Source organism: Bufo gargarizans, chromosome 4 (assembly GCF_014858855.1).
Source record: "Bufo gargarizans isolate SCDJY-AF-19 chromosome 4, ASM1485885v1, whole genome shotgun sequence".
NCBI classification, from domain to species: Eukaryota; Metazoa; Chordata; class Amphibia; order Anura; family Bufonidae; genus Bufo; species Bufo gargarizans.
The window spans coordinates 520,062,784-520,090,515 of NC_058083.1; the positions used below are offsets into that span (position 1 = coordinate 520,062,784).

General features: G+C 45.7%; 1 protein-coding gene across 3 annotated transcripts in view; it reads left to right on the forward strand.

The window, feature by feature from the left end:
- The window catches only part of LBR (lamin B receptor), an 82,683-nt gene that overhangs the window by 21,948 nt on the left and 33,003 nt on the right, over positions 1–27,732 (forward strand). For 2 of the 3 annotated variants that reach the window (XM_044288857.1, XM_044288859.1), the window contains exon 2: positions 24,040–24,212. In XM_044288857.1, coding sequence (XP_044144792.1) covers positions 24,048–24,212 — 165 coding nt within the window. In that variant the 5' untranslated portion in view covers positions 24,040–24,047. Of the gene's footprint in view, positions 1–1,062; positions 1,216–24,039; positions 24,213–27,732 lie in introns of those variants that run through there. The other variant, XM_044288858.1, reaches the window with a different exon arrangement.

A 27,732-nucleotide genomic window follows, 5' to 3' on the forward strand; every position in this document is an offset into this window, starting at 1 on the left:
TTGACTTTTGCTTTTCGTTGGAGATTTAGTTCCCGACGTCTACCTGAACGCTTTTGGCTTGAAAAAGTCGCACTTGCTATATCTGTGCTGTAATTTGCAACTTTTCTGGCCTCTCGTCACTTTGCAAAAAGCATCAAGAAAAGTGGGCGACCTCGTTCTGACATCACATTTTAATAAAAATAAAAAAGAAATGGTGCAAACGTGTTCCAATTTAACAGGTGCCTCTTCATTTGGCCTCATGCACACGGCCGTTGTGCGCCCGTTCTGTCCATTCGGGACCGCAATTTGCGTTCCCCAATGCACGGGCAACATCCTTTTTAAGGCCTGATCCGTGATCAGTCCGCACCGCATAAAAAAAAGAACAAGTTCTATTTTATTTTTTGCGGTGTTGAGGCACGTCCGGAAATGACACGGAAGCACTCCGTCTCCGTGGTGCTTCTGTGGGGTTCTGATCCGCATCTCCGTGATTGTGGACCCATTCAAGTGAATAGGTCCGCATTAGTGATCGGAGTGCACACAGGCCGGTGTATTGCGGACCTGCCGTATGCGCGCTGCAATACGGGCACACAACGGCCGCGTGCGTGAGGCCTTTGGCACGTCTTACGTCAGTGCACTTCAGTCAGAAGCCGGCGTACGCCCCGCTGCTCGTCATAAATCTGCCGCAATGTGTGAACAGAGACTAATGGAGGGGCTCACAGTATAATTGTATAGATGCAGTTATAATTGCAACCTATTTATTGCGATTTTCTGCACTTTTATAACGACGTTTTAATAGTTTTGCCTTCAAAAACAAGTTTTCCTCCCATAAATGTATGAAAACTTTGCCTTTTTACATAAAGTGGTGCGGGTATTGAGGGCACACGATTACTTTTACGGCGCCGGTGCCCAGTCTGTCAGTTAGAGCGTCCCTCCTCCCGCACGTCCATTTTCTCACCCTCAACAAACACCCAAAACAGACGGACGGGCGGGGGCGTGGCTTCATCGCCTCCTCTCCACTCCCGTCAGCCAATCACAGCCAAAGGGAAGACGTAAAATGGCTGCCGCCAGCCAATCAGCTCCCTTCGCGCCCAGAGTTACTTTTCCAAAGTCGGTCGGCTCCGGAGACGCAACCGTTAAGCGGGCGGGACGTCGTGTCATCACCGAGCTGTAGCGGAGAAGGGGCGGCTATCGCTTCTCGGTTCTACCTTCTAGTGGAAGAAAAACCATCGAAAAGAGGTAAAGTAGCGGAGCGGGGACCGAGCCTGAGGGAGGAAAGTTTCGCCGTCATGGCGCCGTCTTCCGGTAGTCTTGTCGGTTGTTGATGTGAGGTACTTTGTGGCGCCCGGTGTGTATTTGTTCCTTATGTGGAAAAATTAAACTAATTCCATCATGAGACTTGTTTTCAAGGGGCGCTCTGGCCGTTACCCTGTCCATACTCTCACTTTACGTCTTTTTCCGTACGTCTGCAGGTGCTTTGCAGTAGCAGGGCTCAGCACCCTATCAGCTGTGGTAAAACTACGACTCCCAACATGCACGCTCGGTTAGCTGTTCTCAGAACACCTGTAGAAGTGAATGGGGCATGCTGGGAGTCGTAGCTGACCCTGAGTGTATGGGCTCCTGGGAGGTATGGGTCAATTCTCCCCCCCCCCCCCCCAGCCCTGTGGGTTGCCCATAGCAACAACACGTCACCTGACCCCAGCTGGTGATGGTGATCTGCGATTGGCCGAAGTGATCAGGAATGCGGCGTGGAAACGGAGAATTGCCGATTGTTTGTACGAAGTTAATAAATTCAAAGTTTTTTTATTTATTTATTTTTTAGCTTCCATAGTTTTTTTTCTTATTACCCCTATGAAGTTTTCTTTCTGCAGGATGAGTTTGCATTAGGACGCATATAATAAAATGTGTGGTTATTCTTTGGGAAAACGTATTTAAAAAAAAAACACGATTTTGTGCATTCAATGCTGTGGGAATTACGGGAACGGCGGAGCGCGGGCCGCTCGGATGTTTCCATAACTCCGCCTACCTTCCGGTGACGCTAAGGTTGTGGACCGGTTCTCTTCCATCTGGTCACAAGAAATGCGGAAAGCGTGTGGATGGCTTTTTGGAACGGTCTCCGTATTTTCTTCATCAGTGGTTTGCAGCCCTCATAATACACACGATCGCGTGTAGGAGGCTCTGCCATGAAATTATGTGGGAGTACCCCATTAAAGGCTATTTACACCTTTTTTTTTTTTTTTTTTTTTTTTTTTTATATATATAATTGCATTGTACTCGTGAGTTAAAAATCTTTTTTTTTCAATTGGTCTTTGTTACAAATTGTGAGCCCCTGTCTCTGTGCGGCCCCGAGATTCTCTAGTAGCAGGATCTGACTTTTCTCTCTGCTCCGTGAGGCTGACGGCTCCTTATCTCTTATATACAGGATTAGCGCCCAGTCCTTACCTTGGCTCAGATAAGTCTTTATGACCCCAAATTACAGATCGGGGTTATTAGATGAGGCACAAAGTGAAAGTACCAGTCACACGTCTAGAAAAACGGTTAACCCTTTGCGACAGAACGGCTCAATATTTTTAATAAAGACCAACTGAAAAAAAGATTTTTTAGCCCATTCATTTCTATGGGCGTTCCGAGATAGGGGAGCGCTGCACTCCGCTATCTCTGGAACTCCCATAGGAATGTGCAACCGGCTGCTCCGGTCACTGCAGGGGGTACGGGGGTCCCTGTTCTACCGGTCGGTGGGGGTCCCAGTGGTAAGACGCCCACCGATCTGATAACTTTTACCTACCGGAATACCACTTTGAAGGGGCTGTGTCACTTCAGGAAATTGCATTAATTACTTAGAGGAAGTTAATATGAGGCACTTCCTAATGTACTATATGTGATTCTCCATATTGCTTCCTTTACTGGCTGGATTAATTTTTTCCATCACATTATACACTGCTCGTTTCCATGGTTACGACCACCCTGCAATCCATCAGTGGTGGTCGTGCTTGCACACTATAGGAAAAAGTACAGTCTTCTCTGGTGGCCAGGAGTGTGGATAGGCCACTGCATTTTCCTATAATGTGCAGGCACGACCACTACTGCTGGATTACAGGGTGGTCGTAACTATGGAAACGAGCAGTGTATAATGTGATGGGAAAATGAAGCCAGCAAAGGAGGCAATATGGACACTCACAATACATTAGTAGGTGCCTTGTATTTACTTAGGCTACTTTCACACTTGCGTTCGGGTGTCCGCTTGTGAGTTCCGTTTGAAGGCTCTCACAAGCGGCCCTGAACGGATCCGCACAGTCCCAATGCATTCTGAGTGGATGCGGATCCGCTCAGTTTGGCCTCCGTTCCGCACAGCAGGTGGACGCCCGAACGCTGCTTGCAGCGTTTTCCTGGCCGTGCGGAGCCAAACGGATCCGTCCAGACTTACAATGTTCGCATGTCTGCATTATAGGAGGGTATCCGTCTGTGCAGACACCAGACGGATCCGCTCCGAACACAAGTGTGAAAGTAGCCTTAGGCTAGGTCTACACGACGACATTTGTTGCGCAACATTTTGTTACACTAATGTCACGTGACAATTTGTATAATGGCAGTCTATGGTGTCGCACTGCGACAGTCGCAGAAAAATCCGCATCCGCATGTTGCAGTGCGACACCATAGACTGCCATTATAAAAATTGTCCCGCGACATTAGTGCAACAAAATGTCACGCGACAAATGTCGTCGTGTAGACCTAGCCTTACTCTGCATGATACATGCCACTTGCTGAAGTGAAAGGACCTCTTAGTTCAGATGAGGTTTTTCATGCAGGTTTGGTTGCCGCAGACATGATACAGTGTGCGTTTTACGTTTTTTCATGAGGTAGTGACCTCTGCGGTGGATTTGTCGGCCGTGGGTTTCCATTGTGGATGGTTGTTCGGTGGTGGAGCGTCTCGTGGGATTTAGAGTCCTTCATGCAATAAACCTGTCAGACATTTTGCTGAAAGTAAACATATTCTGCCATCTGCACAGTAGAAACCTATGGATACGGAATGCGTCCTGGTGTGAACAGAGCTCAATTAAGGCTACTTTCAGACTCGCGTTTTGGGCGTATCAGTCATGGATCTGCAAAAACGGATCTGTTACAATAATGCAACCACACGCATCCGTTTTGGTGTCTGTCTCCAAACGTAACGGAGACTGAACTGATGCCTTCTGAGCGGGTCCTTTTCCATTCAGAATGCATTAGAATGCAAACTGATCCATTCAGGTCCAAAACGGATCTCAGAAACGGATCTCAGAAACGGAAAGCCAAAACACCAGTGTGAACAGAGCGTTAACCACTTCAGCCCTGCTAGCTAAAACCCCCTTCATGACCAGAGCACTTTTTACACTTCTGCACTACACTCCTTTCACCGTTTATCGCTCGGTCATGCAACTTACCACCCAAATGAATTTTACCTCCTTTTCTTCTCACTAATAGAGCTTTCATTTGGTGGTATTTCATTGCTGCTGACATTTTTACTTTTTTTGTTATTAATCGAAATGTAGCGATTTTTTTGCAAAAAAGTCATTTTTCACTTTCAGCTGTAAAATTTTGCAAAAAAAAACGACATCCATATATAAATTTTTCGCTAAATTTATTGTTCTACATGTCTTTGATAAAAAAAAAATGTTTGGGCAAAAAAAAAAAATGGTTTGGGTAAAAGTTATAGCGTTTACAAACTATGGTACAAAAATTTGAATTTCCGCTTTTTGAAGCAGCTCTGACTTTCTGAGCACCTGTCATGTTTCCTGAGGTTCTACAATGCCCAGACAGTAGAAAAACCCCACAAATGACCCCATTTCGGAAAGTAGACACCCTAAGGTATTCGCTGATGGGCATAGTGAGTTCATAGAACTTTTTATTTTTTGTCACAAGTTAGCGGAAAATGATGATTTTTATTTAAAATTTTTTTTTTCTTACAAAGTCTCATATTCCACTAACTTGCGACAAAAAATAAAAAATTCTAGGAACTCGCCAGGCCCCTCACGGAATACCTTGGGGTGTCTTCTTTCCAAAATGGGGTCACTTGTGGGGTAGTTATACTGCCCTGGCAATTTAGGGGCCCAAATGTGTGAGAAGTACTTTGCAATCAAAATGTGTAAAAAATGCTGGGTGAGAAATATCTTGGCAAAAGACAACTTTTCCAATTTTTTTATACAAAGTTGGCATTTGACCAAGATATTTTTCTCACCCAGCATGGGTATATGTAAAATGACACCCCAAAACACATTCCCCAACTTCTCCTGAGTACGGCGATACCAGATGTGTGACACTTTTTTGCAGCCAAGGTGGGCAAAGGGGCACACATTCCAAAGAGCACCTTTTGGATTTCACAGGCCATTTTTTACAGATTTTGATTGCAAGGTACTTCTCACACATATGGGCCCCTAAATTGCCAGGGCAGTATAACTACGCCACAAGTGACCCCATTTTGGAAAGAAGACACCCCAAGGTATTCTGTGAGGGGCATGGCGAGTTCCTAGAATTTTTATTTTTTGTCGCAAGTTAGTGGAATATGAAACTTTGTAAGGAAAAAAGAAAAAAAATGAAAAATCATCATTTTCCGCTAACTTGTGACAAAAAATAAAAAATTCGAGGAACTCGCCGTGCCCCTCACAGAATACCTTGGGGTGTCTTCTTTCCAAAATGGGGTCACTTGTGGCGTAGTTATACTGCCCTGGCAATTTAGGGGCCCATATGTGTGAGAAGTACCTTGCAATCAAAATCTGTTAAAAATGGCCTGTGAAATCCGAAAGGTGCTCTTTGGAATGTGGGTCCCTTTGCCCACCTTGGCTGCAAAAAAGTGTCACACATCTGGTATCGCCGTACTCAGGAGAAGTTGGGCAATGTGTTTTGGGGTGTCATTTTACATATACCCATGCTGGGTGAGAGAAATATCTTGGCAAAAGACAACTTTTCCAATTTTTTTATACAAAGTTGGCATTTGACCAAGATATTTTTCTCACCCAGCATGGGTATATGTAAAATGACACCCCAAAACACATTGCCCAACTTCTCCTGAGTACGGCGATACCAGATGTGTGACACTTTTTTGCAGCCTAGATGCGCAAAGGTGCCCAAATTCCTTTTAGGAGGGCATTTTTAGACATTTGGATCCCAGACTTCTTCTCACACTTTCGGGCCCCTAAAAAGCCAGGGCAGTATAAATACCCCACATGTGACCCCACTTTGGAAAGAAGACACCCCAAGGTATTCAATGAGGGGCCTGGCGAGTTCCTAGAATTTTTTATTTTATTTTTTGCATAAGTTAGCGGAAATTGATTTTTTTTTTTGTTTTTTTTCTCACAAAGTCTCACTTTCCGCTAACTTAGGGCAAAAATTTCAATCTTTCATGGACTCAATATGCCCCTCACGGAATACCTTTGGGGTGTCTTCTTTCCGAAATGGGGTCACATGTGGGGTATTTATACTGCCCTGGCTTTTTAGGGGCCCTAAAGCGTGAGAAGAAGTCTGGAATATAAATGTCTAAAAATGTTTATTTATTTGGATTCCGTGAGGGGTATGGTGAGTTCATGTGAGATTTTATTTTTTGACACAAGTTAGTGGAATATGAGACTTTGTAAGAAAAAACAAACAAAAAAATATATATATTTCCGCTAACTTGGGCCAAAAAAATGTCTGAATGGAGCCTTACAGGGGGGGGGGGGGGGGGGGTGATCAATGACAGGGGGGGTGATCACCCATATAGACTCCCTGATCACCCCCCTGTCATTGATCACCCCCCCTGTAAGGCTCCATTCAGACGTCCGTATGATTTTTACGGATCCATGGATACATGGATCGGATCCGCAAAACACATGCGGACGTCTGAATGGAGCCTTACAGGGGGGTGATCAATGACAGGGGGTGATCAGGGTGATCACCCCCCTGGTAAGGCTCCATTCAGACGTCCGTATGATTTTTACGAATCCACTGATACATGGATCGGATCCGCAAAACACATGCGGACGTCTGAATGGAGCCTTACAGGGGGTGATCAGGGTGATCATCCCCCTGTCATTGATCACCCCCCCCCCCCCCTGTAAGGCTCCATTCAGACGTCCGTATGATTTTTACGGATCAATGACAGGGGGGTGATCAATGACAGGGGGTGATCAGGGAGTGTATATGGGTGATCACCCCCCCTATCATTGATCACCCCCCTGTAAGGCTCCATTCAGACGTCCGCATGTGTTTTGCGGATCCGATCCATGTATCCGTAAAAATCATACGGACGTCTGAATGGAGCCTTACAGGGGGGTGATCAATGACAGGGGGTGATCAGGGAGTGTATATGGGTGATCACCCCCCCTATCATTGATCACCCCCCTGTAAGGCTCCATTCAGACGTCCGTATGATTTTTACGGATCCATGGATACATGGATCGGATCCGCAAAACACATGCGGACGTCTGAATGGAGCCTTACAGGGGGGTGATCAATGAAAGGGGGTGATCAGGGAGTGTATATGGGTGATCACCCGCCTGTCATTGATCACCCCCCTGTAAGGCTCCATTCAGACGTCCGCATGTGTTTTGCGGATCCGATCCATGTATCCGTGGATCCGTAAAAATCATACGGACGTCTGAACGGAGCATGACAGGGGGGTGACCAATGACAGGGGGGTGACCAGGGAGTTTATATGGGGTGATCAGGGGTTTATAAGGGGTTAATAAGTGACGGGGGGGGGGGTGTAGTGTGGTGTTTGGTGCGACTGTACTGAGCTGCCTGTGTCCTCTGGTGGTCGATCCTAACAAAAGGGACCACCAGAGGACCAGGTAGCAGGTATATTAGACGCTGTTATCAAAACAGCGTCTAATATACCTGTTAGGGGTTAAAAAAAATCAGATCTCCAGCCTGCCAGCGAGCGATCGCCGCTGGCAGGCTGGAGATCCACTCGCTTACCTTCCGTTCCTGTGAGCGCGCGCGCCTGTGTGCGCGCGTTCACAGGAAATCCCGGCCCTTGCGAGATGACGCGTATATGCGTCGTCGTGCGCAGGGCTGCCGCCTCCGGACCGCACATCTGCGTTAGGCGGTCCGGAGGCGGTTAAGATAACTGCCAGCAATGACCCTCAATACGTGGTAAAAGCTTTCTCAACCTACCTGAGTGACATGTGGGTGCTCATTGATTCTTCAGGAGATGATCTTTTAGGCTAGGGCTGGCGCAGAAAAGTTGCACCATAGTCATTGGTGTCATACTGCGATGTGACACTCTCAGGGCCACGCCATTGACCGTCATTAACATGTTGCAGTGTAGTTGTACCCTTTTTGTCGAGTGACACATGTCGTGTATCCTTAAGCTGGGACTAAACGCCAACAAGAAAGCCATGTAAATGTCGCAATGTGATTTACGGCAACGGGACAGTCCCAAAAACTCCAAATCAGAATTTTTTGCGGCTGTCGGAGTAGCAGCATGTTGCATTGCGACCCCATTTAAAGAGGACCTGTCACCTGGATATCTATAATCTAGTTATTATCCTACCGTATAGTGCGACCCCCGCTGATGTCTTAGCAATTATTTTTTTTTTTTTTTTTTTTCATAGCCAGGGAGAAGGAGCTCAAGTTTTTGCGGGAATAGCATATGAGGCACCAAAAGATACGTGATCACAGCGGACAAATGGGGGATTATTTAGACAAAAATATAAAAATTTGCAAAGACATCAGTGGGGGCCGCACTATATGGTAGGATAATTAGATTATAGATATCCAGATGACAGGTCCTCTTTAAATGCATTACATGGAATGTCACCCACTTTCCCCTCACACTAGTGTAGCTGTACTCCCTATTAATTAGCAAAACTTCTATCAAGTGTCCAGCTGGGTGGTCCTGGTCATAGTGCCCTAGCTCTAGCCTCCTCCGCTTTTTACCATGATGTTACAATAAGGACCCAATTCATTTCAGTGGGAGGCCGTCCTGAAGAAGGGATGTCTGTTCTCACCACGGCCTTTAAAAGCCCCTCCCCATCTTCAGCACTGCCTCCCATTAGGTGAACAGGAGGCAGAAACTACATTGGTAGTGCTGGTGTCCGTACCAAAATGCCGCCTGTGAACAGGCCCTAATGTGTCTCCTAAATGCGTGCAGGTGCCTGCACAGAGCATGTCCCTGATGTGTCTCAGAGCATGTCCCTGATGTGATGGCCTCCAAAATGGTTTGTAGTGCACAGGCGCCAGGAGAGCAGCAGGGGGCGCCTGCTTAATATTTGGAGGTGCTTGGCAGGTTTGGGGTGGGGAGAAGCAGACATCGGGGAAGAGCAGCCGGCTTGGGCACCGCCTGCCCACGGGGGACTTGGGAGCCGGTTTGTATATGAATAAGTCGTCTTTCACACCTGTCACGTTGCAGGTAATGACTGTGAAAGTGGTTGCGGTGCTGCGGACGACTACATTACAGCAGAGCGATCAGTGTCGGGGGCGGTTCACAGCGTGTCTCACATTTAACATACATCATGTAAAAAAGATCGTACAATACTTTCCCCTCCTGCAGAGTCTGGCAGGAAGGTGTATACATTAAACGGGTACGTGGCTTGTTTTGGAGGTTCTTTACAGTGGTGATGGATTCCATTGTAAGGCATCTGTTTAACATATACATTAAACATGAGACAAAAACGTGATGTGAGCGCAGCCTAAAGCCTTGTTCACATTTGTGTGTCCGTGAAAAAAATCCATCTGTTTTTCATCTGTCAAGGATCGGTGTTTGGTTCGTGTGTCTGTGTCTCATCCATAATCCACGAACACTGCTCAGCTGAAATGTAATATCCAGATACCATCTGTTGTGTCAGTGATTTTCACGGACCCTTAGACTTCAGTGGGCGTGTTCGGTTCGCATCACGGACCAAAGTAGTGCAGGTCTCTTTGATTGTGTTCAGATGCAATTGTAATTGAGAAAGATCACACAGATCAAAACGTAGCATTTGTATTGGTGAAATAAAGTTTGGAAAGATCAAGGCTGGAGAGTGCTGCAGTTTTCTATTACAATTGCATCTGGATTTGGGGAAGCACAAGACTGGCTTCTGACACAGCGAGCACCACCACAGTAAGGAACAATCCTCATTTTTGTAGTGCTGCTACATTTTTTCTTTTTTGATTGTGTTCACTGACCACAGTAAGTAAAAATATACCCATATGTGAACAGACACATTAAAATCAATGGCTACGTGTGGTCTGCAGAAAACGTGGACAGCACGTGTCAGTGGAAATCTGAAATGTGAATGAGGCCTAAGTCCTGTGCGATTGCATCTCACCTGCAACATGACAGCAATTATTATTATAATTTTTTTTTTGCCTAATGCAGGGATTTCAAACTTATGGCCCTTGAGGTGTTGCAAAACTACAACTCAGGGCATGCTGGGAGTTGTAGTTTTGCAACAGCTGGACAAGTTTGACGACTCATTCACTATTATTTACACGACTTTATTGGCCTAAGTGACGATTGACGTCTGCTACAGTCGGGCCGGAGTAGATTTCCTCTAGCCGCAGGGACTGGCAGAGGATGCGCATAATTTATGACTAGGCCCATTCCCCTGGCTGAATGGAGCGGCCGTGATTCATGTGCGCTGCAGCTACATTCACCCCCATGGGACAGTCAGAGAGAGCAACGTGGAGCAGTAGTGAGCATGCCTGCCCACCACTTCATTCCAACGGGGCCTCGATGCCCCCCATTCTTGTGGTCAGACCCCATGCCTATCCAGACACTTATCCCCTTTCTGTGGATAGCGGTTAAGTGTTTGTCATGGGAAAACCCCTTTAAAGGTATTGTTGCAGAGAATTTTGTGACTACAGGTCTGTTCCATACGTCCAGTGGTTTCTGCAGGCCTCATTCAGACAAATGGATTAGTCGTTGACATTACTGTCACAAATCTGCTGCAAGTGAATTTACCCTCCAGTCTGAAGCAAGTGTCCGAGCTGAAATCCCTGCAAAAACCCCACCTCAGACTTGGGCTACATGCACACAAATGTTTGTTTCAGTGTCAGTTGCATTTTTTAGCGGATAGGATGCGGACCCATTCATTTCAGTGCTGTCCGCATCAGTATGGCCGTTCCGTTGCCCCGATAAAAAAATAGTGCATGTTCAATTTTTTTTCTTTCTAGTTTGGATCTGCAAAATCCATCTGTGTTTGATAGAAAGATGGATTCTCTTCAGCAGCACAGTGGAGAAGGAGGTAGTCCATACCCCCGCCCCGTGGCTGCTACCAATGGAGGAGAGGGGACACTGCGCCACCAATGAAGAAAACTTACCTTTTAAAGGGGTTCTGCACTTTCAATTAACTGATGATCTATCCTCTGGATAGATCAGCTTCTGATCGGCGGGGGTCCGACACCCGGGACCCCCACCGATCAGCTGTTTGAGAAGGCAGCGGCGCGGCCTTCTCACTGTTTACCGCCGGGCCGCCCGCCCACTGACGTCACGACTTGTATCAACTAGAGTGGGCGCGGCTAAGCTCCATTCAAGTGAACAGAGCTTAGCCGCGCCCACTCTAGTTGATACAAGTCGTGACGTCAGTGGGCGGGCGGCCCGGCGGTAAACAGTGAGAAGGCCGCGGCGCTGCTGGAGCGCCGCTGCCTTCTCAAACAGCTGATCGGCGGGGGTCCCGGGTGTCGGACCCCGGCCGATCAGAAGCTGATGATCTATCCAGAGGATAGATCATCAGTTAATTGAAAGTGCAGAACCCCTTTAATACAAATGTACAGTTGTGTTCAAAATTATTCAACCCCCACTGAAATTGAGTGTTTTGGCCAGTTTGACATTGATTTTGATCATTTCAGTCATCTTTTACAATTAAATCAAAGAGGCTCTTGTAAGTCAGACAAATATAACTTAACATTTAGAACGAAATAACCACAAATGTATTTTCTGTGCTCGCATCATTATCAGTTTTATTCAACCCCCAAGTGACATTGAATCTTAGTACTTAGTACAACATCCTTTTCCAGTTATAACCGCTTTTAAACGTGAAGCATAGCTTGACACAAGTGTCTTGCAGCGATCTACGGGTATCTTCGCCCATTCTTCATGGGCAAAAGCCTCCAGTTCAGTCACATTCTTAGGCTTGCGCGCTGCAACTGCTTTCTTTAAGTCCCACCAGAGGTTCTCAATCGGATTTAAGTCTGGTGACTGCGATGGCCTCTTCAAAATATTCCAGCCTTTAATCTGCAACCATGCTCTAGTGGACTTGGAGGTCTGCTTGGGATCATTGTCCTGTTGAAAGGTCCAACGTCTCCCAAGCCTCAGGTTTGTGATGGACTGCATCACATTTTCATCCAATATCATCTCCTGGTACTGAAAATAATTCATGGTACCTTGCACACGCTGAAGCTTCCCTGTACCTGTATAAGCAAAACAGCCCCAAAGCATGTTTGACCCCCCCCCCCCCCCCCCCCACCATGCTTCACAGTAGGCAAGGTGTTCTTTTCTTCATAGGCCTTGTTCTTCCTCCTCCAAACATAGCGTTGATCCATGGGCCCAGACAGTTCTAATTTTGTTTAATCAGTCCACAGAACACTATCCCAAAACTTTTGTGGTTTGTCCACATGACTTTTGGCATACTGCAGTCAACTCTTATTCTTTGGAGACAGCAAGGGGGTGCGCCTGGGAGTTCTGGCATGGAGGCCTTCATTACGCAGTGTGCGCCTTATTGTCTGAGCTGAAACTTCAGTACCCACATCTGACAAATCTTTTTTCAGTTCCTCAGCAGTCACACAGGGACTTTTCTCCACTTTGCGCTTCAGGTAGCGCACAGCAGTCGAAGTCAGCATCTTCTTTCTGCCACGTCCAGGTAGCGTTTCAACAGTGCCCTTTGAATTGAATTTGCGAATGATGCTTCCTATGGTGTCTCTTGGTATGTTTAACATCTTTGCAATCTTCTTATAGCCATTGCCCTTCCTGTGAAGAGAAATCACCTCTTCTTTTGTCTTCCTGGACCATTCTCTTGACTTCACCATGTTTGTAAACACACCAGTAAATGTCTAGAAGGAGCTGAGTATCACAGTCCTTTTAAATCTGCCTAATTGGTGCTTATTATGCTTGATTGCTGATCCTTGACATCCACAGGTGTTTTCAATACCTGATCGAAAACACTTGAATGAACCTCTGTTCTTAAGAGTGGTAGTCTAAGGGGTTGAATAATTGTGTCAATGAAGAAATCACAAAAAAAAATTTAATACTGTATTACATAAACAATTGATGTCATTTTAGTTGCATTTGGTTCTTTAAAAAGTCCTTGTAAGATTTCATTCTGAACACAATTACAAATGTATACTAAATTCCCTAAAACCCTTTACAGCATTGGGGGTTGAATAATTTTGAACACAATTGTAGGTGGCAGAATCACATACCCGGCACCCGACCTCTATGACAAGGCGCTGTGATCCAATTAACCCCTCCGGATCGCAGCACCCTGTCACAGATGCCAGGTATGTGATTGTGACGCCAGCACCCGCCGCCTCTATTTGTATTAAAAGGTAAGTTCTCTTCATTGGTGGCGCAGTGGCCACAGCCCCTCCCCTCATTGGTAGCAGCGGCACAGGGGAGGGACTCCTCCACTGCTGCTGAAGAGAACATGGCGCGCTGGGAGCACTGCACTGCGCAGCCTAGTATCAGGAAATGGCAAATCCCGGTATTGATAATTTAATACCCTGTGCAACCCTAATCACAATTCTTTTTTATGGTATTGAAATTGAATCAAAATTTTGGTATCGTGACAACCCTACATGCAAGAAATGTGAGTGAGGCGTTAAACCTACCTACAACGATTGAGCCAAAATCAGGACTGGAACCTTCAAAGACACTGTTCTGTTTCTGTGTTTTTGGCTCACAATAACTGATGGATATAACTGACCGCTGAAGTGTGAACTGGGCCTTATTTTACACTGCTTATTTGAGCACGTCAGCAGAGGAGACCACTTTATTTGCATGCCGCGGTCGCCTCCACAGTATGGGAATGAGTGATCACTAATGCCATCACATACAGAATCATTCTTTACACTGCATGATGATTGATCAGCACCTTTTCACAGACAGATGAGTGTGGGTTCACAACACGTTTTTCCATCTGTTTGAGATGTATACATTTGGGAGAGGGGAAAAGGATACAAAAGGGCAGCATGCCATGCTTTTTTTTTATCCTGCAGAGCCTGGTAAAAAAAATTTTTATGTATACGTTAAAGGCGTCCTCTGACTTCAGTAAGTGGCATTTATCATGTAGAGAAAGCTAATACAGGGCAATTACTAACGTATTGTTATTATCCATATTGCTTCCTTTGCTGGCTGGATTCATTTTTCACCATGTAAGGTCAGGAACAGAGAAGAGGTTAATGTAAGGTCAGGAACAGAGAAGAGGTTAAATTGCCCCCTCCCACCACCACTCTAAAGTGTTCCTGTCCCTACTGAGGCCAGGGGCTGAGAAGAGTCTCCCTGCGCGCCAGGGAGATGAAGAGGAAATTATCCTTTTTTGTTATTTCTCATCTCCAGGAGGTTCCGAGGACGGTCTCCTGGTATTACCTTAGCTCCAGACGGGAGCTCCCCAGTCCGCCGGCGGCCGCGTGCTTATGCTTGGCTGGGGATATCGGGAGGACTCGTTCCGGTCTATCTGGAGCCCCCGTGCCGCATGGTTCCTCCTCTCACCTGGTGGGGCAGGCAGTGTAGCGGCCAGCGTGCACGCACGCTGACGTTGAGGACAATTGCAGTCACTTCCGGGTTCTGGTCATGTGACCCAACCCAGAAGATCTCTGGGACGGAAAGCAGATAAAAGCGGGCAAGCCATGGCCGACGCTGATCTGAGGTTTAAGTACCAGTTTCCACTGGCACCGCCAGCATGTCTGGTCCTGAGCTACAGGGTTCTATGGAACTCGATGCCCCCATTTTGCCCTTTGTAAGTTCCCCTGGTGGGACCCCCATTTTTTATTAACTTACTACATTCTTGATGTATTTCTCTGTCGGCTCTCCTCCATTCTTTTTTCCATATTCCCAGGTAAAAGAGGCACAGAATTTTTTTTAAAAGCCTCCACGTTTCTTAACTTGCTCAAAAAAATTTACCTGAGGGATATGCTAAAAAATTTATGCAAGGACTGCATCTTGGAAATAATCCGCCAGGAACAGCCCTCGCTTACAGAAAGCATCCGTTCAGTGGTACAGGAGGAGCTGAGAGCCGCCAGGTCCGGGGTATCTGACCTTCCCCATCCTCAACCCCCTAAAAGCCCAAGAGTAAAAGCTCCCTCCTTTTCCGATTCGGATTACATGGAGGATGAGGCTTCCTCCTCCAAAACTTGGGAAGGAGATGTCTCCCTTTCCAAAGGAGAAATTTCGGAGGGCGATAGAAAATTTTACTTCTCGTCGGATGAGATGAATGACCTGCTAAAAGCGGTCTGTGCCACCATGGGGATTGAGGAGGCCCCCAGGTCCTATTTAATCCAGAATGAAATGTTCGGGGGGGGGGGGGGGCTGCGAGTAAAAAGGGGCCAGAGTATTCCCCATAAATGAAAATATTAGAGACCTGGTACTAGAGGAATGGTCCGAACCAGAGAAAAGACTAGAAATATCTAAAGAATTCAAAAATCGCCTAGTATTTGACCCTTCCCAGTCAAAATTATTTGACGAAATTCTAAAGGTGGCCAAAGTAAATAAAAAGACCGCCCTGCCAAACGAAGATGCGGCCCAGCTTAAGGATGCCATTGAACGTAAAGCAGATGCTCTTCTAAAAAAATAAAAATAATGTGAGGCTTCCATGTATGGGCTTAAAACTAATATAGCGGACACGTCTGTAGCCAGATCCATGTTCTTATGGCTGAACGAACTGGAGAACCATTTAAAGAACAAAACCTCCACAGAGGAAATTCTTAACTCATTACAGTTATTAAAATCTGCTACAGGTTTCTTTGCTGGTGCCTCGGCCAAATCTATTAGATTCAGCGCCAGGGACGCGAGCTTGTCTAATGCTGCTCATATTAGACAAAGTCCTGGTCAGGAGATAAAACCTCCAAAATGAAGCTTTGCTCGATCCCCTTTTCTGGGGAATATGTTTTCGGGCCTGTCCTAGATAAAATCTTAGTGAAGGCTGCTGATAAGAAGGGCTTCCCAGAAGATAGACCCTATAAAAGGAGCCAGTCCTTTCGTCCCTACTCTAGGGCAAATCAGGTTGCTGGGCTTAGCCTAAAGGAGGCAAAGGAAGGGGTTTCCTTCTCAAACCCCAGTCTAAGCCTGACGACAAACAATGACTCCATAGTCGGGGGGGAGGGCGGGAGGCTGAGAGAACGACCCAAAAAAAAAAAACTGGGCTTTGGAAATCATCCAGTCGGGATACAAAATAGAATTCACATCCATCCCCCCCAACAAGTTTCGTCATCACCAATGTAGGCTCCAGGTATTCCAAGCAAAACATTCTTTTAGGGATCTGGGAACTAGTAGAAAAGGGAGTAGTAGTTCCAGTCCCAGTTAAATCAGGGATTCTACTCGACTCTCTTCCTAGTTAGAAAGAAAGGAGGATCCTTTCGCACAATAATACATTTAAAACACTTGAACAAATTTATCCTGTGCAGGAAATTCAAAATGGAATCCCTGAAGTTGATTATCCCCCTAATAAACATGGAAGCAGTCATGTGCTCGATCGATTTAAGGGACGCATATTATCACATCCCAATCCATCAAAGATTCCTGCGATTCGCAGTTAACGACTTACACAACCGGATCCTTCATTTCCAGCTCACAGCCCACCCGTTTGTGATCTCTTCTGCCCCGAGACTCTTCACATAACTGGTAATAGAGATGGTAACCCCTATGAGACAGGAAGGACTCAACATAGTACCTTACCTGGACGCTTTCCTAGTCATAGGTGACTCGACGAGACTCCTGTTACCACACTAAGGCTACTTTCACACTAGCGTTCGATCGGATCCGTTCTGAACTGATCCGATCATAATAATGCAGACGGAGGCTCCGTTCAGTACGGATCCGTCTGCATTATTTTAGCATATAACAGCCTAAGTGTGAAAATAGCCTCGTACGGATCCGTTCAGACTTTCAATGTAAAGTCAATGGGGGACGGATCCGCCTGAAGATTGAGCCATATTGTGGCATCTTCAAATGGATCCGTCCCCATTGACTTACATTGTAAGTCTGGACGGATCCGCACGCCTCCGCACGGCCAGGCGGACACCCGAACGCTGCAAGCAGCGTTCAGCTGTCCGCCTGTCCGTGCGGAGGCGAGCGGAGCGGAGGCTGAACGCCGCCAGACTGATGCAGTCTGAGCGGATCCGCTCCATTCAGACTGCATCAGGGCTGGACGGCTGCGTTCGGGTCCGCTCGTGAGCCCCTTCAAACGGAACTCACGAGCGGACCGACGAACGCTAGTGTGAAAGTAGCCTTAGAAATATTCTTGTCTGGTCTGTCAGAGCTAGGCTGGATTGTAAACAGGACAAAATCTGTTCTACATCCTTCTACGAGCGTGAATTTTCTAGGTGTAAACCTGGACTCACAAAAGCAAAAGACCTTTCTCCCTAAGGCCAAAATCCAGTCCCTCAAACAAAGTCAGAAGATTCCAATCAAAAAGAGAATGTTCTATAAGAGAAGCGATGAGCCTTTTGGGTCTCCTAACTTTCTGTATCCCCTCAGTAGAATAGGCTCAGGCCCACTATCGTGTCATGCGAAACTGGCTTCTGAATCAGTGGAACAGAAAACTAGGATCCTTAGACATCAGATTGCGGATCCCAAGCTCTGTGAAGATATCACTATCATGGTGGAGAGAAACTTGTCCAGGGGAGTCCCATGGAACAAATCCCCGTCAATTACGGTTCTCACGGATGCCAGCAAATCAGGCTGGGGGGCAATGGTCAAGGACAGATACTACCAGGGCTCCTGGGGGAGGGAAACGTCCACACAGAGCCTAATCTCAGAGAACCTAACATCCAGAAGATCCTTGACTTCTTACAGAATGGTCTGGAGCTGGGACCTACACCCTCTACACTGAAAGTGCAAATCTCCGCACTCAGTACTTTCTTTGACACCAGTCTCGCTGATCATAGGTGGGTTAAGCGGTTCAGGGGTGTGGAATTCCTATCACCCGACGCCCGGGACATGCAGTTCCGGGCGCCGGGCAGGTAGTTTGTGCAGGCAGCTTAGCCCTGCGGGCAAGTAGCAGGGCTAGGGTTGCGCCGTGTTTTCCTCTAATACACAGCCCCGTGCAGCAAGTCCGGGCTGCTTACCGCAGTGTTCACAGACAATGCAGACAGAGCCGCTCACCTCACGCTGGCAGCAGGGAGGAGCCTGAGGGAGGGACGGGGAGGAGCGTAATATGATCTTAGAGTGGAAGCTGGCTTCTGCCAGCCCCACCCCTCCCCGCCCACCAACCAATCAGCTCTCTGAATCGAGTTGTCTGAGTCACACAAGTAAGTGCAGGGGAGTCTAAGAATAGAAAGGAATCGAATGAGTCACAAGTTATAAGAATCTAAAGATCCGACTTAGTTAGAGACTCATTAGATTCATTGAGTTAAAAGAGCCGTGAGTCAGAGTGGAGAACAGTTTACACTGAGGCTGATGCTTTTGTTGCAGCAGTGATAAGATTAAGGGACAGGAGCAGAGAGATCAGAGAAGGGACAGATGACACAGAGTTTAGATTACAGGTAGAATTAAATTAACCCTTAAGAATCAAATTGGCTTCTCAGGAGATATATGTTAAAGGCATCTCATTCAGTAGCTATATAACCAAGGGTGGGTTCACATCACCTTTATGGATTCCGTTATGGCTTTCCGTTATAAAAGGGTTATAACAGAAAATAACGTAATCCATAAAATGGAATGCAAAACGGAAACCTTTAAGAGGCATTCCGTTTTGCTTTCAGTCATCGTAAAAGTCTATGAAAATCATAACAGATCCGTCTGGGTCCTGTCGTGTCGACAGGACTTAGTTTTCCGTCTTGCATAACTGGACCCAGACGGATCCATTTTGATTTGCATAGACTTCTATTAGGACGGAAAGCAAATGGAATGCCTTTTAAAGCCTTCCATTTTGCTTTACGCCATAAGTCTATTGTCCTCCTGTCCTGAGTCCTCCTGTCCGGCGTCAGCCTCAGCTTCCCTTTACTATAATAAATCACTCTTCCTGACTCACTCTATACTAATCAGAGTTCAGAGAGCTGCAAGTGAATCGAATGTGTATAGCATCTGCGCATGCGCACCGGCACCTAGAGTCTTCGGTTCACTTGCGAGTCAGCTCAGCAGTCTGACTCACCAAGTGAACCGAAGATCCGATTCATGAATCGGTTCATTTGAATGAGCTGATTCAAACGAACCGATTCACCTAAAAGATCCGAACTTCCCATCACTAGTTATCAGCGCTCCTGTGCAGGGCGGAAGTCAGCTCCCAGCGGAGGCACACGTTAGTCATGCTGCCGCTCTGCTTCTTCTCCCTGGCATTGAAGTGTCAATAGGAGTGCTGCCAGGTTTCCCCATACTGGCATGTACATCAAGGGGATTCACTGCCCCAGTATGGCATGAACATTAAAGGGATTCACTTAAATATGGTTTTGATTTAAAATTACTTTTTGTATCAGGACAAGTAGATTGTCATGAGGGACAAGTAGATTGAGACCCCGCTTTAGTCCTTCGACAAGTAGTTTTTTTTTAAAAATTTCCACACCCCTGCGGTTTATTAGAGCAGCAACCAGGTTAAGGCCCTCCCTAAGATCTCGTACTCCTACCTGGGACCTAAACCTAGTCCTAAACAGACTTGCGCATCCTCCCTTTGAACCGCTGGAAGACTGCACAACAAAATTGCTCTCCTTCAAAACCACCTTTCTCATCGCCATCACCTCGGCCAGAAGACTGGGAGAAATACAAGCACTCTACATAAGGGAACCATATCTGACTATCTCCGACGATAAGATTGTTTTGAGACTGGATCTGAGATTCCTGCCCAAGGTAGTTTCCAACTATCACAGAAGCCAGGAAATCATCTTCCCCTCATTTTGTGACAAACCAAAAAATCTGAAGGAAAGCGACTTCCATACTCTCGACGTCAGACTTGCTGTACTAAAATATCTGGAAGTCACAAAAGACTTGAGGAAATCTGACAGTCTTCTCATCCAGTTTGCGGGGTAAAAAAAGGGCTTGACAGTCTCTAAGTCCCCTATTGCCCGATAGATTAAAGATACCATCTCTCTCTGCTAAAAACGTCAAAACCTGGATTAACCCGCAAACGTTCGCGCTTACTCCACTAGAGCAGTTTCCACCACTTTTGCAGAAAAAGCAGGCGCTTCCCTAGATGATATATGCAGGGCAGCCACCTGGTCAAGCATACACACCTTTGTTAAACATTACCGCTTGGATTTATCGAGGTCCTCCGACCTTTCATATGGACGCAGAGTCCTTCAGGCGGTTGACACCCCCCACCCCTTAATTCTATAATTCTACTGTGTGGCCCTCATGGTGATGAAATGGAAATCCGGAATTAGACTTACCGGTAATTCTGTTTCCATGAGATCACCATGACGGCCCATAATTCCCTTCCCCTTTTCTTTTGTTATTAGTATGAAGTAATACCTTGTTGTTTTCCCTTTTTGAGGTATGACGTAATACCATGAACTATTGTGTTAGGAGTCTGGCACTTAGTAATCTTTGAAACACTGAGTGGTGGTGGTGGGAGGGGGCAATTTAACCTCTTCTCTGTTCCTGCCCCTACAATGACCATGGGTCAATCTCCTGTGTGGCCGTCATGGTGATCTCATGGAAACAGAATTACCCGTAAATCTAATTCCAGATTTCCACCATGTTATACACTGCTCGTTTCCATGATTACCACTACCCTGTAATCCGTCAGTTGTGGTCGTGCTTTCACACTATAGAAGAAAGTGTAGGCCTCTCTGGTGGCCGGGACCTTGGGAGCGCATACAGGCTAGTGCTTTTTTCTTAATTGTGCACGCATGACCACCACTGATGGATTGCAGGGTGGTCTGTAACCATGGAAACAAGCAGTGTACAATGTAATGGAAAATGAATCCAGCCAGCAAAGGATGCAATATGGGTAATAACTAGGGCTGGACAATATGGGAATTGTATTGCGATAACGATGTGTAATATTTTAAGGGAATTGTGCTAGAGCTCTATTGGCACTGTTATGGGGATCTGTGGCTGGCACACTGTGATGGAGGGGATCTGTGGCTGGCACACTGTGATGGAGGGGATCTGTGGCTGGCACACTGTGATGGAGGGGATCTGTGGCTGGCACACTGTGATGGAGGGGATCCACAGATTCCCCCCCCCCCCCCTCCATAATAGTGTACCTGCAGTGTGAAGGGGCTGGGGGCCGGTATCTGTATTAGGAATGACAGCGGGGACCAGTGCAGTCCCTGTATTCTAATGCACCGGTCACTGTTGTATAATCTGACGCGCCGCCCTCCCGGCCTGCCTCCTCTCTTCTATGGAACTTGGCTGTAAGTAATACAGCTGGATTTACCAGGATTATTATATTTTAACAATGCCTACATGTTGTATGATATTATCTAACAGTGAGCGGGGCCGGTGCATTAGAATACAGGGACTGCATCGGTCCCCACTGTCATTCCTAATACAGATGCCGGCCCCCAGCCCCTCCTCCCTCTGTGTATAGGTAATCGCAGAATTTTTGGGTCTGCCATATCGCAATCGTCGATTATCACGATACGATTGCTTTGGCGATATATCGTGCAGGCCTAGTAATAACAATACATCAGTAAGTGGCATTTATCATGTAGTTAATACAAGCCACTTACTAAAGTGAGAGGACCCCTTTTAATGTATACTTTTCTTTTTTACAATGGAATCCTTATGGTGAATGGATGCTACTATATGGCATTAGTCTGAGGCATCCGTTAACATATATGTTAAATGGATGGCAAAAATGTGATGTGAACCCAGCCTTTCTACAAATGCTTGTTGGTGATGATCTGCCTGATGTCCGGGCGGTGTAAAGGCTCTGAAATGCCCTCAGATCTGTGCTGATTCACGTTCAATGTACTTTTGTGAATTTTGGTGCATAATCTACAGATAGTCTTTGGAGCCGTCCTCGTTTCCATTCCTTTCTCAATAGAATTGTGAGCTTTGTTCCCTCCTCTTGAAGGAAAGATGGGGGGGGGGGGGGGGGGGGGACTTGTGTGGCTGGTGGGTTGGATAACTGTCTTTTTAATTTATTTTTAATCACTTTCACACTGGCGTTTTGGCTTTCCGTTTGTGAGATCCGTTCAGGGCTCTGACAAGCGGTCCAAAACGGATTAGTTTTGCCCTAATGCATTCTAAATGGAAAAGGATCCGCTCAGAATGCATCAGTTTGCCTCCATTCCGCTCTGGAGGCTGCTTGCAGCGTTTTGGTGTCGGTCTGACGAAACTTAGACAAACCGAGCCGTCCTGGCACACAATGTAAGTCAATGGGGATGGTTTTCTCTGGCACAATAGAAAACTGATCCGTATGACCGGATCCCTGTGCAGATCCATGACAGATCTGCACCAAACGTGAGTGTGAAAGTAGCCCTAGCTGTAGATATATATATCACACTATAATATATATATTAAAGGGGTTGTCCCACTTCATAAAATAGGTTTTATCTAATCTATTTACCCCCACACAACATATCTTCCTATCCATGTTATTATCCAAAAGCTACCTTTCATTCAAAAAATCATGTAGAGCGATTCCTTTGTTGTTTTCTGTATCCCATGGATACGGCCTCTTTCGTCCGGCCGCATCGCTGTGCCGCGCCTGCGCACAACGGCTGAACAAGTACTCGGGCCGCCTCTCCATTCCTACAAGTACGCGCACGCCCGCGCATGCGCAAATACAGCAGGCGGGTGCCGGAATCAAATAGCCGGCACCCGACCTCTATGACAGGGAGCGGGACCTTAGGGGTTAACTGCCGCTGATCGCAGCCCCCTATCATAGAGGTCGGGTGCCGGCTATTTCACTCCGGCACCCACCTCCTGCATTTGTATTAACATTGGTGGCGCAGTGCGCCCCCCCCCCCCCCCAGTATAATATACATTCAGTGCGGCCACCCCCCCCCCCCAGTATAATATACATTCAGTGCGGCCACCCCCCCCCCCAGTATAATATACATTCAGTGCGGCCACCCCCCCCAGTATAATATACATTCAGTGCGGCCACCCCCCCCCCAGTATAATATACATTCAGTGCGGACCCCCCCAGTATAATATACATTGGTGGCGCAGTGGGAAGTGCCAATGAGGGTTAAAAAATAAATAAAAAATTAACTCACCTCCTCCAATTGTTCGCGCAGCTGCCGGTCTCCTGTTCTATCTTTAGGACCTGTGAAAGGACCTTTGGTGACGTCACTGAGCTAATCACATGGTCCATTACCATGGTGATGGATCATATGATGTACCATGTGATGACCACAGTGATGTCACCAAAGGTCCTTTCACAGGTCCTAAAGATAGAACAGGAGACCGGCAGCTGCGCGAACAATTGGAGGAGGTGAGTTAATTTTTTATTTATTTTTTTAACCCTCATTGGCACTTCCCACTGCGCCACCAATGTATATTATACTGGGGGGGTCCGCACTGAATGTATATTATACTGGGGGGGGGGTGGCCGCACTGAATGTATATTATACTGGGGGGGGGGGTGGCCGCACTGAATGTATATTATACTGGGGGGGGGGGGGGGTGGCCGCACTGAATGTATATTATACTGGGGGGGGGGGGGGTGGCCGCACTGAATGTATATTATACTGGGGGGGGGGGTGGCCGCACTGAATGTATATTATACTGGGGGGGGGGCGGCCGCACTGAATGTATATTATACTGGGGGGGGGGGGGGGCGCACTAAATGTATATTATACTGGGGGGGGGGCCGCACTCAATGTTTATTATACTGGGGGGGGGGCGGGACCTCACATACGGCTCCATGTGGATGACCTCATACACATGAACGAGCACGCAGGGTGAGTCATGAGGAGGCGTGGCCTTCACTCAACTGCCTGAGAACCAGGAAGTTATCAGGACATCTACTGCTGATAAGATTAAAAAAGCAAAGTGGGACAACCCCTTTAACTTTCATTGCATTGCAGACTTGAAAATGCCAGGCCCAAGATTCAGCGATGGAGAAACTGCCATGGCGAAATGGCCAGGGAGCACCCTGTACTTTGAAATCCAGATCTTGTCGTTTGATTCCAGCTCACAGCTTTATTCTGTGCTGTTTAAGGACGGGACTGATATGAACATTAAAGAAAGTGACATTCGGGTGAGATTTAGTTTTGCTTTTTACTGTTCTACTTATTTACTGCAACTTCTGTGAATACGTGACCAAGCAGCAAGCGAACCAAAAGCAAACATTTGTCATGGATCGTCCAGTGCCCAAAGCTTGTTTCACTACAGCTTATTTGCAACTCCTTTCTGTGTGAAATAATACATGACAAAAAGGCTCAGGACATGCAGCCATCAGTTCCTGAGCATTTTTATGGCAGCTGGTTTACGTAGTGATGACATTGTGTTTATACAGTCAGGGCATATGGATGTCAGAGGGGGGTCATCAGTATCAGATCAGCGGGGGTCCCAACACCTGACCGCTGGCATCACTATGCTGTGTTACCTTCACTTGAATGGGAGCGGAGCTACAGCATCCCAGCGCAGCCACTACACTTTGAGTGGAGCCGTGCTTCTACCTCCGTCCACTGTGTCATTTCAGGTGCCAGCAGCTACCAAGGACAGAGTATTGGGCCCGCACAATCTAATATTGATGACAATTATTAAGAATAGGTCACCAATAGCTAGCCATTCCGGTATTATACATGCTGGAACTTTTATAAATAAATTGGTAGCAGTCTGCAGTAAAGTTATTGCTGAGTGTTACCTGTTCTCATATATCTTCTATATGAAAACAATCTTCATATAAAAGAGGATCAAAAAAATGTATATGTATTTTTTTATGTATGTGTATGTGTGTGTGTGTGTGTGTGTGTGTGTATGTATGTATGTATGTATATATATATATATATATATATATATATATATATATATATATATATATATAATATTCTATGATCTCTCAGACGGACATAAGCACCTCAGTTCTTTTATCGAGTATCTTAATTTGATTTGTGCAAGCAGTGAAACGAAGGCGCAATTGTATATGCAAAATATGTTGTTTATAATAAAACAAAGAATATAAAATCAATACAATTGCAAAGCAAACCATGAAGTTACAAAATAATACCCAAAATATGCCACACGGTGGTGCTAACACACCCCCATCTCACCAGCACAGTTCAACTTAGTTACTTATGACAACTATTGTCATACGTTTTAACAAACAGACCAATAATTTATATACCAAGAGAAACTTAGGATCTTCTGTTTATCAAACCGGCTATAACAATAAAACACGGATTATACAGGAAAATAAATGTTATCCCTTGACTCTGTTTTCCTATGACCAATCAAAAATGATATTAATATGATAAAATATTCAGCTCGGCAATCGGACTAAGGAAAATAACTTTCCAAGGGTTTAGTCCTCTTCTCAAATAATGTCAGATCTTCCGTTAACAATATGCATCTTTGCTAAGAGAATACCCATATATACTCGAGTATAAGCCGACCCGAATATAAGCCGAGGCCCCTAATTTTACCCCCCAAAAAAAACGGGAAAAATTATTGACTCGAGTACAAGACTAGGGTGGGAAATGCAGCAGCTACTGGTAAATTAGAAGGGATTAGAAGTACTGGGTTCCATTCCTAACAGGATAAAAAAAAAAAAGACTTTAAAAAAGAATGCCAACTATGTTTGCATAGAGCAGCCTGTATTGGGGCTCATACTATACACGCAGTGTTACTGCATGCGCTGCGTTACGGCCGGCGTGCAGGAGAAAAGAAGAGCGGTGATATCAACAGTCATTGGACCACCCGCAGAGGATGAGTGGGAGAGACTCCCATCAACTGGGCATTTTTTTTTATTTTTTTTATATTTATCAGGTTGTTTTTTATTTTTTAGTCTTGGCCAGGGAGGGGGGGCTGTGCAGGGGCCGGTACTTACTGCCGGTGTAAATCTCGAGGTCTGCTCCCAGTGTAAATCTCGTGGCCTGCGTGTCTCGCAAGATTTACACTGGGAGCTTAACAGAGGTGCCGCGCGGACGTGCTGGGAGCTGACCGGAGCAGCTGTAAAGGTAAGTAACAGCTTCTCCGGCCCCCAACATGTCATGGTCTGTATTATGGCAATGTAAGTTGCCATAATACAGACCTAGACTCGAGTATAAGGCTAGGGGGCTTTTTGAGCACAAAAATATGTGCCAAAAAACTCGTCTTATACTCGAGTATATACGGTAATCAGCATTATGGAGGTGCCTAACACTATATATTCTCACAGTATGGGGACTCTTGGCTATATACCGAGAAAAATATCTTAATATTAATATTACGAGCAGTAAACACAATATACGTTACCGGGTCAAAGGTAGACAGAGTTCAGATGGGACCAGTTTTCAAGAACTTTCCTAGTAATCCAAAAAATAATCCAAGTTTCTTCTGGTAAAGTTTTTTTCTTGAGTTTTTCTTTTGGTCTTGCTTGAATGAACTCCCTTGATGCTCTGCACACGAGTAATTATTCCCCACCTTATCTAAGAATCATCCCCTTCTAGATTAGGGATTACCAATCAGGTAAGGTGGGTGTATTTGCATGCTAATAACACAATGATGTCATATTAACCCTTGACATGGTATAAAACAAATGGTAAAATAATATAATATTGTCCATCTGCCTCCAGATGCCACTGTGGTACTGCAGATGAATATCACAACCTTAAACATTAATTCTAAATACCTAATAATACGTTCATATGACCTTCATAACATTTTCAATATACATCAAGGAAGGTCTCTTCCTGACACTTTTAATTACCTATAACCTAGACTTGTTGGAGTCATTGTCTTCTCCTAACTTTTTGAATATATGTTAATAGATAACGGTATATAATGGCCTTGATACTCGGCATCGGGACTTGTATACTTGTCTACATGGATGAGTAACTATCCTCTGAAATAACATTTAACTCTTCTCAGAAATCCAATTACCAGAAACCTACTTTGTTACACATAAATAACACATTATATGAATTATTGGTTAAAATATGTTGTAAAACTAAATATGCCATGCAGAAATATATATAATATAATTATGAATTGGACCTAACACAGCAGGTGTGCCTCAAGGATATAAATTCTTATCTTGTCATGGCTTATCCATGAAACATTGTTCGCTTCAGACAGACAGACAGACAGACATGTTTGAAGAAGCCAGTATACTCCTCATAGATAAAACCATATCTTTAGCAATAACTTTTAAAATACCATGTCTGTTCATGTTCACAATTATTTTTATGTAAACTGAACTTGCCATGAACTCATCTTGGCTTCTTCAGCCACATAACAGAATTTTGGTTCAAGCTGATTTCCTCTTAAAGGCAATGAGCATTCATTTGGGCTATAACATCATTAGATGATAATGTATACTTAGAAAATGCGTAACACTGTGTAGCGGGTGTCTGTGTCCAATCACTGCTGCCAGTGTCAGACTGTGCACGGACCCCCCCCCCCCCCAAGCCCCCCCTCCCTAGCTAGTAACACCCATCTGTACCTTTACTAGTACTGACAATTGATTCTTGAACTTCTAGTAGAAATAATAGAGGAATGGCACAACATTGTGATAAGAATGAAAGCTCCAGGATTGTTACATGGGGGATGCAGGTAGTTACTAAAACTGACATGTC